General features: G+C 52.1%; 1 protein-coding gene and 1 pseudogene across 1 annotated transcript; both read left to right on the top strand.

The window, feature by feature from the left end:
* Nucleotides 1-4,800: 4,800 nt before the first annotated feature.
* On the top strand, nt 4,801-8,157 carry LOC123139495 (uncharacterized; annotated as a pseudogene).
* A 1,181-nt stretch (nt 8,158-9,338) lies between these two features.
* On the top strand, nt 9,339-10,180 carry LOC123134650 (auxin-responsive protein SAUR32). The gene has a single exon (XM_044553858.1). It carries the CDS (start codon nt 9,465-9,467, stop codon nt 9,816-9,818), a length of 354 nt encoding a protein of 117 aa, XP_044409793.1. The 5' UTR covers nt 9,339-9,464; the 3' UTR covers nt 9,819-10,180.
* Nucleotides 10,181-12,428: the final 2,248 nt, after the last annotated feature.

Genomic DNA, 12,428 nt, shown 5'->3' with positions numbered 1-12,428 from the left:
GCAAGTTGACAAGATCTACGCCCACAACAAAATTGTGTTCTACTCGTGCAATAGAGAACTACACATAGACCTAGCTCATGATGCCACTGTTGGGGAACGTTGCAGAAAATTAAAAAATTTCCTACGGTTTCACCAAGATCCATCTATGAGTTCATCTAAGCAACGAGTCATGGGAGAGAGATTGCATCTACATACCACTTGTAGATCACGTGCGGAAGTGTTCAAGAGAACGGTGATGATGGAGTCGTACTCGCCATGATTCAAATCACCGATGACCAAGTGCCGAACGGACAACACCTCCGCATTCAACACACGTACGGACAGCGTGACGTCTCCTCCGTCTTGATCCAGCAAGGGGGAAGGAGAGGTTGATGATGATCCAGCAGCACGACGGCGTGGTGGTGGATGCAGCAGAACTCCGGCAGGGCTTCGCCAAGCTGCTGCGGGAGGAGGACAAGGTGTAGCAGGGGGAGGGAGGCACCAATACACAGGGTGCGGCTGCCCTCCCCCCTGCCCTCCTTTATATAGGCCCCCAGGGGGGCGCCGGCCCTGGGAGATCCAATCTCCCAAGGGGGCGGCGGCCAGGGGGGGTGGAGTGCCCCCCAAGGCAAGTGGGGCGCCCCCATGACCTAGGGTTTACAACCCTAGGCGCAGGGGGGGCCAAGGGGGGGCGCACCAGCCCACTAGGGGCTGGTTCCCCTCCCACTTCAGCCCACGGGGCCCTCCGGGATAGGTGGCCCCACCCGGTGGACCCCCGGGACCCTTCCGGTGGTCCCGGTACAATACCTGGTGACCTAGAAACTTTCCCGATGGCCGAAACAGCACTTCCTATATATAATTCTTTACCTCCGGACCATTCCGGAACTCCTCGTGACGTCCGGGATCTCATCCGGGACTCCGAACAACATTCGGTTTGCTGCATACTCATATTCATACAACCCTAGCGTCACCGAACCTTAAGTGTGTAGACCCTACGGGTTCGGGAGACATGCAGACATGACCGAGACGGCTCTCCGGTCAATAACCAACAGCGGGATCTGGATACCCATGTTGGCTCCCACATACTCCTCGATGATCTCATCGGATGAACCACGATGTCGAGGATTCAAGTAACCCCGTATACTATTCCCTTTGTCAGACGGTATGTTACTTGCCCGAGACTTGATCGTCAGTATCCCAATACCTCATTCAGTCTCGTTACCAGCAAGTCACTTTACTCGTACCGTAATGCATGATCCCGTGACCAGACACTTGGTCACTTTGAGCTCATTATGATGATGCACTACCGAGTGGGCCCAGTGATACCTCTCCATTATCCGGAGTGACAAATCCCAGTCTTGATCCATGTCAACCCAACAGACACTTTCGGAGATACCTGTAGTGCACCTTTATAGTCACCCAGTTACGTTGTGACGTTTGGTACACCCAAAGCACTCCTACGGTATCCGGGAGTTACACGATCTCATGGTCCAAGGAAAAGATACTTGACATTGGAAAAGCTCTAGCAAAACGAACTACACGATCTTGTGCTATGCTTAGGATTGGGTCTTGTCCATCACATCAGTCTCCTACTGATGTGATCCCGTTGTCAATGACATCTAATGTCCATAATCAGGAAACCATGACTATCTGTTGACCAACAAGCTAGTCAACTAGAGGCTTACTAGGGACGTATTGTGGTCTGTGTATTCACACGTGTATTACGATTTCCGGATAATACAATTATAGCGTGAATAAAGCCAATTATCATGAACAAGGAAATATAATAATAATCCTTTTATTATTGCCTCTAGGGCATATTTCCAACAGGGTCTTCCTGGGAGAAGGAATATCCTTCATTGACTGTGAGAGCTTGTGATGGGCTAAGTTGGGACACCCCTGCAGGGTTTAAACTTTTGAAAGCCGTGCCCACGGTTATGTGGCGGATGGGAATTTGTTAATGTCCGGTTGTAGAGAACTTGACACTTGACTTAATTAAAACGCATCAACTGCATGTGTAGCCGTGGTGGTCTCTTTTCGGCGGAGTCCGGGAAGTGAACACGGTCTTGGTGTTATGATTGTGCGTAAGCAGTTTCAGGATCACTTCTTGATCACTTCTAGCTTCTCAACCGTTCCGTTGCTTCTCTTCTCGCTCTTACTTGCGTATGTTAGCCACCATATTTGCTTAGTGCTTGCTGCGACTCCACTCCATTACCACTTCCTACCCATAAGCTTAAATAGTCTCGATCTCGCAGGTTTTGAGATTGTTGAGTCCTCGTGACTCACCAGATACTATCTCAACAGTTGTAGGTGCCGATGTTACCAGTGCAGGTGTTGCAACCGAGCTCAAATGCGATCTCAACGAAGATCTTGGTCGTTGCTATGTTTCGTTTCATGTTGATCAGTAGTGGAGTCCAGTTGGGACGATCGGGAATCTAGCAGTTGGCTTATCTTCTTTTCTTTTGGCTTCGTCCGTAGTCGGACTATGTGTGTACTTTGAATGATGTATGATTTATATGTTCAATGTGTGAAGTGGCGATTGTAAGCCAACTCTTTATCCCAGTCTTGTTCATTACATGGGATTGTGTGAAGATGAACCTTCTTGTGACAAAACCACAATTCGGTTATGCCTCTAAGTCGTGCTTCGACATGTGGGAGATATAGCCGCATCGTGGGTGTTACAAATCTGCAACAGAAGACAGGCCCGAGGCCACACCCAAGTCAGCATCCAATCTACGGCATAGCCCAGCCGCAGACTGCCTGGAATCACCAGACGCTCTGCTGCGAGCGGAGAACTTTTTAACAGACGACTTCTTCTTCTTCTCCGAGGCCAGGGGACCGGCCGGGGGCAAATCTTCGATGCCCGAGAGAGAAGGAGAGGCAGGGCGAGCTGGTAGGTTAGAGCACACCGCCGAAAATGGTGTACCCTTCACCCCTCCGGAAGCCGCAGCCCCCCCCTATCAGAAGCAGGCAGCGAATCTTTGGAACGCACCAGCCGGGGCGTTCTCCTTAAGCATGTCATGATCTTCAGGAGAAATCCCATCCCACTCTGACTGGGTAAAGCGGTGTTCATTGCCGTGCAGAGAGTCATCCTGGAAGCCATCGTCGTCCTTGCTCGTGTCATCATTTCCGGATGCAGGTTGCGGGGGAGGAGGTTGAGGCGAAACCGGACCCGTATCTCCCTCAACCCGAACCCTAAGCTGGAAGCCTCTGGCCAAGGGGAAGACATCGATGGAGCCACGGATACAGAGAGGATCCACACACCACACCCACAGGCACACCGGACCCAGGATTGCCAAGGAGTCCTGATCAACCTCAATGGGCTTGCCGATAAGAACACCGAATGCCATGAGGAAAGCCGTGGAGCGGAGGACAGGAGGAACATCATCAACTAGAACCCAGACTTCAAACAGAGAGGAGATCGCTTTGGAGACATTAGACGACGCCTTGACAGAGATGACCGGTTGGTTGAGAGGGAGCGTAAAGCTAGTGCAGGAGAATATCATCTGAAGTCTTTCCTTGGAGGGGAAAGTCGCAGCAAACTCAAAATCCGATAGCTGGTAAACTTGCCAATCCCACCCCCATCGTCCCAAAGCCGAAACTCCTCAAGAAGGATCTAAGGGGTGATGCTCTTCGACTAGACAGAAATGATACTGGAGTTGGAGAGCGCTGGGATAGGAGCAACAGTAGGGACCTCACGATCTAAGGCAAAAAAAGAGCATCCAGGGAGACCAAGACCATAATGGACGAAGGCAGGTGGTTTGGATCGATTCTAACAATCAACAGTGAGGTGACCATCTTGTCTGCAGATGAGGCAAAATGGGCGATTTTGGCAGCGAGATTGGAAGTAGCCAGGACGGTGGCACGCGAAGCAGGTGAGGGTAGGGTTGGCAACCTGAGAGGTCATGGCTCTCTCTTCTCCCCTCCCTCCTCTGGCAGCGCCATTGCCGAGCTCGCCTTCTCCTCCCTCTTCCACGTTGACACCCCCTCGCTCCCCCTGGCTGTGCCCCCCTACCCTTCCCTCGCCCCGTCGACCTCGCCTTGCTCCGTGCTCCCCGTTCCACCCCGGTCCAACAGGTTTTGGGTGCTCGATTCTGAGGATTTGGGGTCGGACTCCGATGCCTCCCCTTCCCCTCTCCGTTTGGTGCCTATGTGCGGTCTCCTCTCCCCGTCATCTCGGCTCTGGGCCGTTGCCGGAAGTTTGCGCCTGGAGGGCGTGGGCGGCTTGCCATCTCCACTTTGGAGGTGGACGGCTGTCGTTGCATGTCCTGTGGGCGTCGCCGTGCTCCTGCTCCGTCTCCGGCTCGGGGGCTCCTGGGCCCTGGCGGGGGCGGTGTGGTGGTGACGGCCCCGTCCTATCCCCCCTCCCCTCTGGTGTCCTCCCCTACTTGTGCTCCATCTCGGGGTCCGGCTCCAGCTCCGTCGGCAGCGGCGGCGGTGCCGTCTTCCCTAGATCTGGCACTGGGATCCGTGGAGGGTTCCGTTTCTGGGCTACGGGCCCGCGCGCCACCTGATGGGCCTGGTGAGCCTGGGGCGATGCTCCCCCTGGGTTGTGTGTCTGTTTTCCCCCCTCCATCTCTCGGTGACTGGGCCGTGGTTGGCCCAGGCCACACCCCCCCCCCCCGCTCCCCCTTGGCCCTTCCTGTAGGCCCTGGCCTGGCTCGGTCCGGATATATTTGGGTTCGGAAGGGTTCGGTTCCCCCATTTCTAGGGTTCCCTGCTTCCTCCTCTGACCTGCGCCATCGCCGCTCTCCCATTCGATTCTTTTCTAGATCTACACCTTCCCTTCCTCTCTCCCTCTTGTTTGCGGCAGTGGTCTCGATGGATCGCTCATGTGGGACCTCCAGCGAGGCCATCTCCGGCCAGAAGCGGGGGCGGGATTGCTCGGGCGAGGAGGCAGCGGATCTGGAATATGAAGCCGCGCTGCGCTCCAAGCTCCAGGAAGCGCGTGCTCCGGCGGCGCGGTCGGTGTCGGTGAAGGTCGGCTCTCCCTCGCTCGGTTCTAGCTCAGGGCCGGCTGGTCCCTCGGTGCCTCTGCCCGGATCTGCTGCGGTCTCTTCAGATCCATGAGAGGTGGTAGCTGCGGCTAGCCGGGCTGGTTCTTCTGGCCCGAATCTGCCGCCCCTCTGCATGGTGCTGCACCCCAGGGGGTGGCCCACTGCGGACTCCGGCGGCTCATGGTGGGGGCCCATCGCGCTTCGTGCCTGGTGGTGCATCGGGGGCGCTGGCCCGTCGCCCCATTGGCGCTGCTGCTGGTCGGGGCACCGGATCTGCGTTTTGGTTGGGGTTGTATGGCGACGGTGATGTCCTTTGGTAGAAATAATATCTCCCATGTTCTATCATTGTCCCGGTGATGCGTCAGGTATCGTCGGAGGACGTGTGGAGGTGTTTCTCCATTGGATTTCGCAGGATTCGGTTGGTGCAGGTTTTCAGTGGATCTGTTTAGATCTGGTCTTCGTTTGAGTGTTTACAGGTTTGATCCTTCTGATCGACGACTTTTCTCATCAGCGATGGTTGATGCATTGGCCCTATGGGGCCTTAGCACGACGACTTCCCGACTATCTACTATAATAAAGTTTGTCCGGCTCGTGTCAGGGAGGGCGATGACAGTGTCACATCTTCGGCTCGCGTGCTTATAGTCGTCGCTAGGTTGTCCACGAACATGGTTGTAATTTGTATTACCCCTATTGTTTTTTACTATCGTGATTAAAGATGAATAGATTGAAAGTCTCTTAAGAAAGATTACGAAATAAACACATGCGTCAGCCGTAGAATCTTCCATCAGTGGTAGGTCGGTTGGTCACGCCGGCGACCGTGCAAGCAAAGCGTCCCCAGCTCCACCGAAAGCCACTGCTGCTGCAGTATCTCTCACACAGTCACTGGTTAGTCTGGCCACCTCCATCGCGCGAACCTATCCTGTCCGGCCCTTCCGTTTGGGGTAAAACGGACAAACCGGGCGGCCCAGCGCGCGGGAGCAAGTGGACTTTTGTCCGTTTTGTGTCCGCTTTCGACCCATCCGCTGCCCAAGTTTGCGCCGCTTTTGGAGAGAAACGGACAGCGGACGGACGGGCGGGACGCGCGCGCTTGTCCTCCCCTAGCCCGCATGTCGGTGAAACAAAGCAACCCCCCCTCGCGGCCCCTTTGGCGCCATTCCCACCCAGACCCTCCCACGTCCCGCCCGTCCCACTGCCTCCACCGTCCATGGCCGACGCCCAGCCGAACTCTGGCAGGCTGGTCGTCGACCCGCCCGGAATGGCCAAGAAGAAGAAGGGCAGGCGCCGAGGAAGCCCGGTCAGAGTGCACGCCAGAGGAGATCACCAAGTTGGACACGGAATCGGCGAAGAGGAGGAGCAGGAGGGCGGTCGCCAAGACCAACATCGCCGTGGCCAAGAGAGCCGCCGAGCGCACTGCGATTGAGGCCGCGCGGCACAAGGCCGAGGTCGAGGAGAAGGAGGCCATCGTCAGCAAAGAGCACACCCTTCTCATGGCTGGAATTTGTCGTCCGCCCGGTTTCTCTGGAGGGGCCGTCGGTCCGGCGAGCACACGGTCGTCGGTCGCCCGGCCTCCGCACTGCCAGTCGCCGACGTCGCGGACCACGCCCTTGTCGCCCGACTTTCCTCCACCAAGGCCCGACGGCCAGACCCGTTTCGGGGGGTCGCCGGACGTGAGCGTGATCGCGCCGTCCACACCACGCCCTTCGGCCGTCATCGACCTCAACGTCACCCCTGGGTCCAGCAGCAGCGGTCGGCCGTCCGTCGAGAAGCAAAACAACAAGCACGTCCGCAGTTTACCGGCACCATGCCGTCCCCCCGCGTCTTGTTCGACGGAATGCCAACACCAACGGCACCGGTCGATGACCCCTACTACTACCAGTTCATGGAGGAAGTGATCTACAAGGGTGGGCACGTCCCTGTCTACGACCCCGAGGAGACCCAAAGTCAGGATGGCCGCGGCCAGTTCACTGCCGATGAAGAGGCCGACGACCGTGCTGACTACGACCATGGTGACTCGTGGCATGAATATGATGCCATCTATGTCGAAGGTGATGGTGATGAAGAAGAAAGCAATGACGTTGACATTAGTGGTGAGCGATTGTTCATCGACGAGCTTACACAAAGAGCGGAAGCACAAAAGAAGAGGAAGAGCATTCACATGGTTTCATACACACAAGATGAGGACAAGTTGATTTGCCAAGCTTGGATGGAGATTAGCCAAGATCCAAGGACCGGCGCACAACAAAAGGGTATTGTTTTTTGGACGAGAGTCCACAAAACATTCCATGAAAGGAAGTTGTTTGAGCCCTACCAATTTGAAAGCAACCGTGGCGTCGGCTCAATTCAAAAGAGATGATTGTTCATCCAACAAGAGTGCAACAAGTATCAAGCCGCATTTGAGAGTGTTCAAGCACGGCCCGTGAGTGGTACCGGCATTGGGGACATGGTATGCTCTCCTTCCTTGCCCTTTCCTTGCTACGGCCATGAGACTTCGGCCTTGTACATGCTTGCATCTTCACTTGTTGTTGATCATATGGTGTAGGCATTTCAATCTTTGGAGGCATTCAAGGCCCGACACAATGACAAGCTGTTCACTCTTACGCATTGTTGGACTATGATCAACAATTGCCCTAAGTTCAAGGACCAATACCTTGAACTCCAAAGGAAGAGAGGCCTGAAGACGGCCAAGTACGCCAGAGGTGGAGATGGCGAGGCGTTGAAGAGGCCGAGGGGCAAGACCAACTCCAATGTTGACGACATTCGTGATGCCTCATCCATGGCATTGCATGACACTTTGCATGGCATGATGTCGCAAAAGGATGTGAGGGACGAGAAGAAGCGACAAAGCAAGGACGATCAAATGAAGAAATACCTAGAGCTTCAAACGAAGAAACTTGAGATGGAGGAGGCGGCCAAGAGAAGGAAGATCGACATGGAGGAGGCGGCCCAGCAGAGGCAGCTCGACATGGAGGAGGCGGCCCGGCAAAGGTAGCTCGACATCGAGGCGGACAACGTCAAGGCCAGGCAAAGGCAGCTCGACATCGAGGCCACCAATGCCGCCACCAAAGCGAAGGAGGTGGCCCTTGCGATCATGAGCGTGGACTTGTCGAAGATGAGCGAGAAGACGAGGGCCTGGTTCGAGGCCAGGCAGAAGGAGATGGTCGACGCCGACGACCTGAACTAGGTCGTTCGATCGGCCGTGGTCGTTCTTTTTTGGAGGCTGGCATGGATGCCGCCCGCCCGCTGGGCAAATGGCCGTGTGCCGGCTAGAAAAACATTCATTTTGAAGGTCGGCTGTGTTGCCGGCGAGGACAACCATTCATTTTGGAGGCTGGCTGTGTTGCCGGCCGCTGGCTGATGCCGACGATGGACGTGTAGGCCGTTGACTTTGTTGCCGGCGTGCGTGATGAACTGGGGCCGTAGGGTTTGGCATTTGAAACGTTGATCTTTTTTTAAAATAGACGCGGACATGATGGGGTAAAGGATGCGGCCGCGCGCTGGACGCACGGCCACCGCATCCCAGGACAGGTCTGGATACGATCCAATCCCCTGCCAAACGGATAGAATCCGGATAAAACGGACGTCCGTTTGGGCACGGTGGAGTTAGCCTCAATAGCGTCATCCATCTCACCTCCGTACGACGGCCGGGGAAAAGAAAATGCATCGGCATCGCGCGCTGCCCGCCAGAGGGTCGCTCCAACAGCTACCATCCAACGGTTGGGCGATGAGCTGAGCTAGACTAGAGCCCGACCAATTAATTGCCACCATGCATCAACATCTCCTGTGGCCGTGGGGCAGCAGTCACGAACACATGCCAGTGCCAGTCCTCCCGCTCACACAACTGAAAGAAAACGATTCCACCTGCCATGGCCAGTCCGCCGTCGTGGGCCAGCCGCGCCACGACCAAAGGACGACGTACGTACGACCTGTGCACCACCCGCCGGCCCCGGCGACAGCGTGCCCGCTCCTCCTCCCCGTCCGTCCAAACCACATCAGACCTTCCACTCGCGCGCACGGCTCAACTGCTACCCATCCCGCTCACCGCAACTGAGGCCTGACGCGCACGCGACGGTCCGCCAGTACGGCCAGCGACCCCGACGCCGTAACCCGATTATTCCGACGGGCCAGCGTGTCAGCGACGCACACGATCCATCACCCACCACACCCTTCCCGACCCGACATGGAAGCCCCGACACCGGACCGGGTTCCGTAGCAAAGGACGCCGTACGTACAGGCAGCGCACGGGTGCGCCACGCACCGGCGACTAATCACTTATCTAATCTTCCAATCTCCTCTCGGCCCGCACGCACGAGCCTTGCAAGTCCTATAAAAACAACCGCAAGCGCCGCGAAGCACACCGCACCACACACACCTCTGGATTGGCTCCTTGGCTCTAGCTATAGAGCAGTGACCTCTTAGCACCACCAGCAGCGGCAGCGACAGCGAGAGGGCGGCTGGAGTTGGACCGCCGGCGAGGGGGCTGTCATCATCATGCAAGGGGGCCAGGCGGAGAAGAAGGGGAAGGTGAAGAAGGGGTGGCTGGCGGTGCGGGTCGGCCAGCCGGAGCAGCAGGGCGACGGGTTCAGGCGGTTCGTCATCCCGATCGCCTACCTCTACCACCCGTTGTTCCAGCGGCTGCTGGAGGCGGCCCGGGACACCTATGGTTACAACTCGGCCGGCCCGCTCTGGCTGCCCTGCTCCGTCGACGAGTTCCTCCGCCTGTGCGCGCTCGTCGACCGGGAGACGGCACACTCGCACTCCTCGCCGCACCGCGTGTACGCCGGCGGCTACCAGCAGCAGAGCTACTCCTTCGGCCCGTGCACCCGCGCCAAAATCACGTCCTGATCGACCCGCATCTATCATCGAGCCCCGGCCCGCCGGCTTTCGTTTGTTGAGCACCGGAGCGCGCGAGCGGGAGGGGTTCTTCTTTCTGCCGCCTGCCGGAGATGACAGCCAGCCACACATGTACACGTACTCGTACATAGAGAGGGAGAGAGATACCAGATACGGAGAAGCATGAGAGGCAGTCAGTAGGGTTTTTTTTTTTTTGAGGTGATTAGTCGTTGCCGGCCGGTGAGAGCTGGTATAGCACAGGCCAAGATTTGATTGGTCCTTTTTGTATTGATTGGTATCAGGTGGCCTGATGAAACCGGTAGGCTTTTGGATATATTTTTCCAAGAATTAAAATGATTTATGTTGTAAGACAACATCAAAGGGGAAGTTAGGGCACCTCTAACGCTCATCTCCAAACCAAACACCACGTTCGTCTACGGATCAGAGAAAACCAGTTCGCCGACACGGATTGAGCTGACCATCCAAGTGTAGCTACATAAATTTCAAAACAAATTTCAATTAATCGGATGATTTTCATCAAACGCGACGAAATTCATCAAATTTTGGATAAAAAATAGACAAATCATCCATAAATAACATGCAAATGTGTCTACACTAGTGCAGAACCAGGCTTTAGCGCCGGTTCGTAATGGTCTTTAGTGCCGGTTCGGCAACCGGCACTAAAGAGTGGGGACTAAAGGTCCCCCCCTCTTTAGTACCGGTTCATCACGAACCGGCGCTAAAGTGCCAACACGTGGCATGAGCCAGGCCCGGGTGCGTGTAGGACATTAGTACCGCACTAGTAGAAAAGGGGCCAATGGTCCAGGCCGGTCCAGCCCATTAGTCCCGGCTCAATTCAGAACCGGGACCAACGGGGGCATTGGACCCGGTTCATGAGCCCCAGGGGCCGGCCGGGCCACGTGGGTCATTGGTCCCGGTTCGTCTGGACCTATTGGTCCCGGTTGGTGGGACGAACCGGGACCAATGGCCCTCGCTCCTGGCCCACCATCATTGGTCCCGGTTGGTGGCCTGAACCGGGACCAAAGGACGACCATTAGTCCCGGTCCATTCCACCAACCGGGACTAAAGGGTTGGTCCTCGTTGCGGACAAAGTTTAGTCCCTCCCTCTCTGCCTTATTGAGCTCCTCTGAAAATGAAAATAGATGCCCTTATATAAGGAATTTAGGCTAAATTCATACGAATTTCTCTTGAAATTTGTTATGAAATTAATTTCAATTTGCTCTATAAGCGCATCTATGCTCATTTTTGAGTAGCTTTTTATATAGTTTTTTTCTTTTCTGCTATATTTATTTTTTTTCTTTTTATTTCTGAGTTGTAATAAGTCATTAAAAATAAGCATCTATGCTCATTTTTTAGTAAAGTTAATCATAACTATTTTTTCTTCTATTTATTTTTGAATTGTAATAAGTCATTAAAAATAAGCATCTATGCTCATATTTTAGTAAAGTTAATCACAACTATTTTTTCTTCTTTTTATTTCTGAGTTGTAATAAGTCATTAAAAATAAGCATCTATGCTCCTTTTTTAGTACAGTTAATCACAACTATTTTTTGCTTCAATTCATTTCTGAGTATCTTTTTATATAGTTTTTTTCTTTTCTGCTATATTTATTTTTTTCTTTTTATTTCTGAGTTGTAATAAGTCATTAAAAATAAGCATCTATGCTCCTTTTTTAGTACAGTTAATTACTACTATTTTTTGCTTCAATTCATTTCTGAGTATCTTTTTATATTTTTTTTTTTTCTTTTCTGCTATATTTATTTTTTTCTTTTTATTTCTGAGTTGTAATAAGTCATTAAAAATAAGCATCTACGCTCCTTTTTTAGTACAGTTAATCACAACTATTTTTTGCTTCAATTCATATCTGAGTAGTTTTCTATATAGTTTTTTTCCTTTTCAGCTATATTTATTTTTTTTTCTTTTTATTTCTCAGTTGTAATAAGTCATTAAAAATAATCATCTATGCTCATTTTTTAGTAAAGTTAATCATAACTATTTTTTCTTCTATTTAGTTTTGAATTGTAATAAGTCATTAAGAATAAGCATCTATGCTCCTTTTTTAATACAGTTAATCACAACTATTTTTTGCTTCAATTCATTTTTGAGTAGTTTTCTATATAGTTTTTTTTCTTTTCAGCTATATTTATTTGTTTTATTTTTATTTCTCAGTTGTAATAAGTCATTAAAAATAAGCATCTATGCTTATTTTTTAGTAAAGTTAATCATAACTATTTTTTCTTCTATTTATTTTTGAATTGTAATAAGTCATTAAGAATAAGCATCTATGCTAATATTTTAGTAAAGTTAATCACAACTATTTTCTTTTCTTTTTATTCCTGAGTTGTAATAAGTCATTAAAAATAAGCATCTATGCTCCTTTTTTAGTACAGTTAATCACAACTATTTTTTGCTTCAATTCATTTCTGAGTATCTTTTTATATAGTTTTTTTTCTTTTCTGCTATATTTATTTTTTTTCTTTTTATTTCTGAGTTGTAATAAGTCATTAAATATAAGCATCTATGCTCCTTTTTTAGTACAGTTAATTACAACTATTCTTTACTTCAATTCATTTCTGAGTAGTTTTCTATATAGTTTTTTTC

The sequence above is a fragment of the Triticum aestivum genome, chromosome 6B, assembly GCF_018294505.1.
Source record: "Triticum aestivum cultivar Chinese Spring chromosome 6B, IWGSC CS RefSeq v2.1, whole genome shotgun sequence".
Classification (NCBI taxonomy): domain Eukaryota; kingdom Viridiplantae; phylum Streptophyta; class Magnoliopsida; order Poales; family Poaceae; genus Triticum; species Triticum aestivum.
This window is presented reverse-complemented; position numbering and strand designations above follow the sequence as displayed.

Excerpts from the sequence above, each read along its gene's own strand:
- LOC123134650 (XM_044553858.1), top strand. The coding sequence starts at position 9,465 with ATGCAAGGGGGCCAGGCGGAGAAGAAGGGGAAGGTGAAGAAGGGGTGG.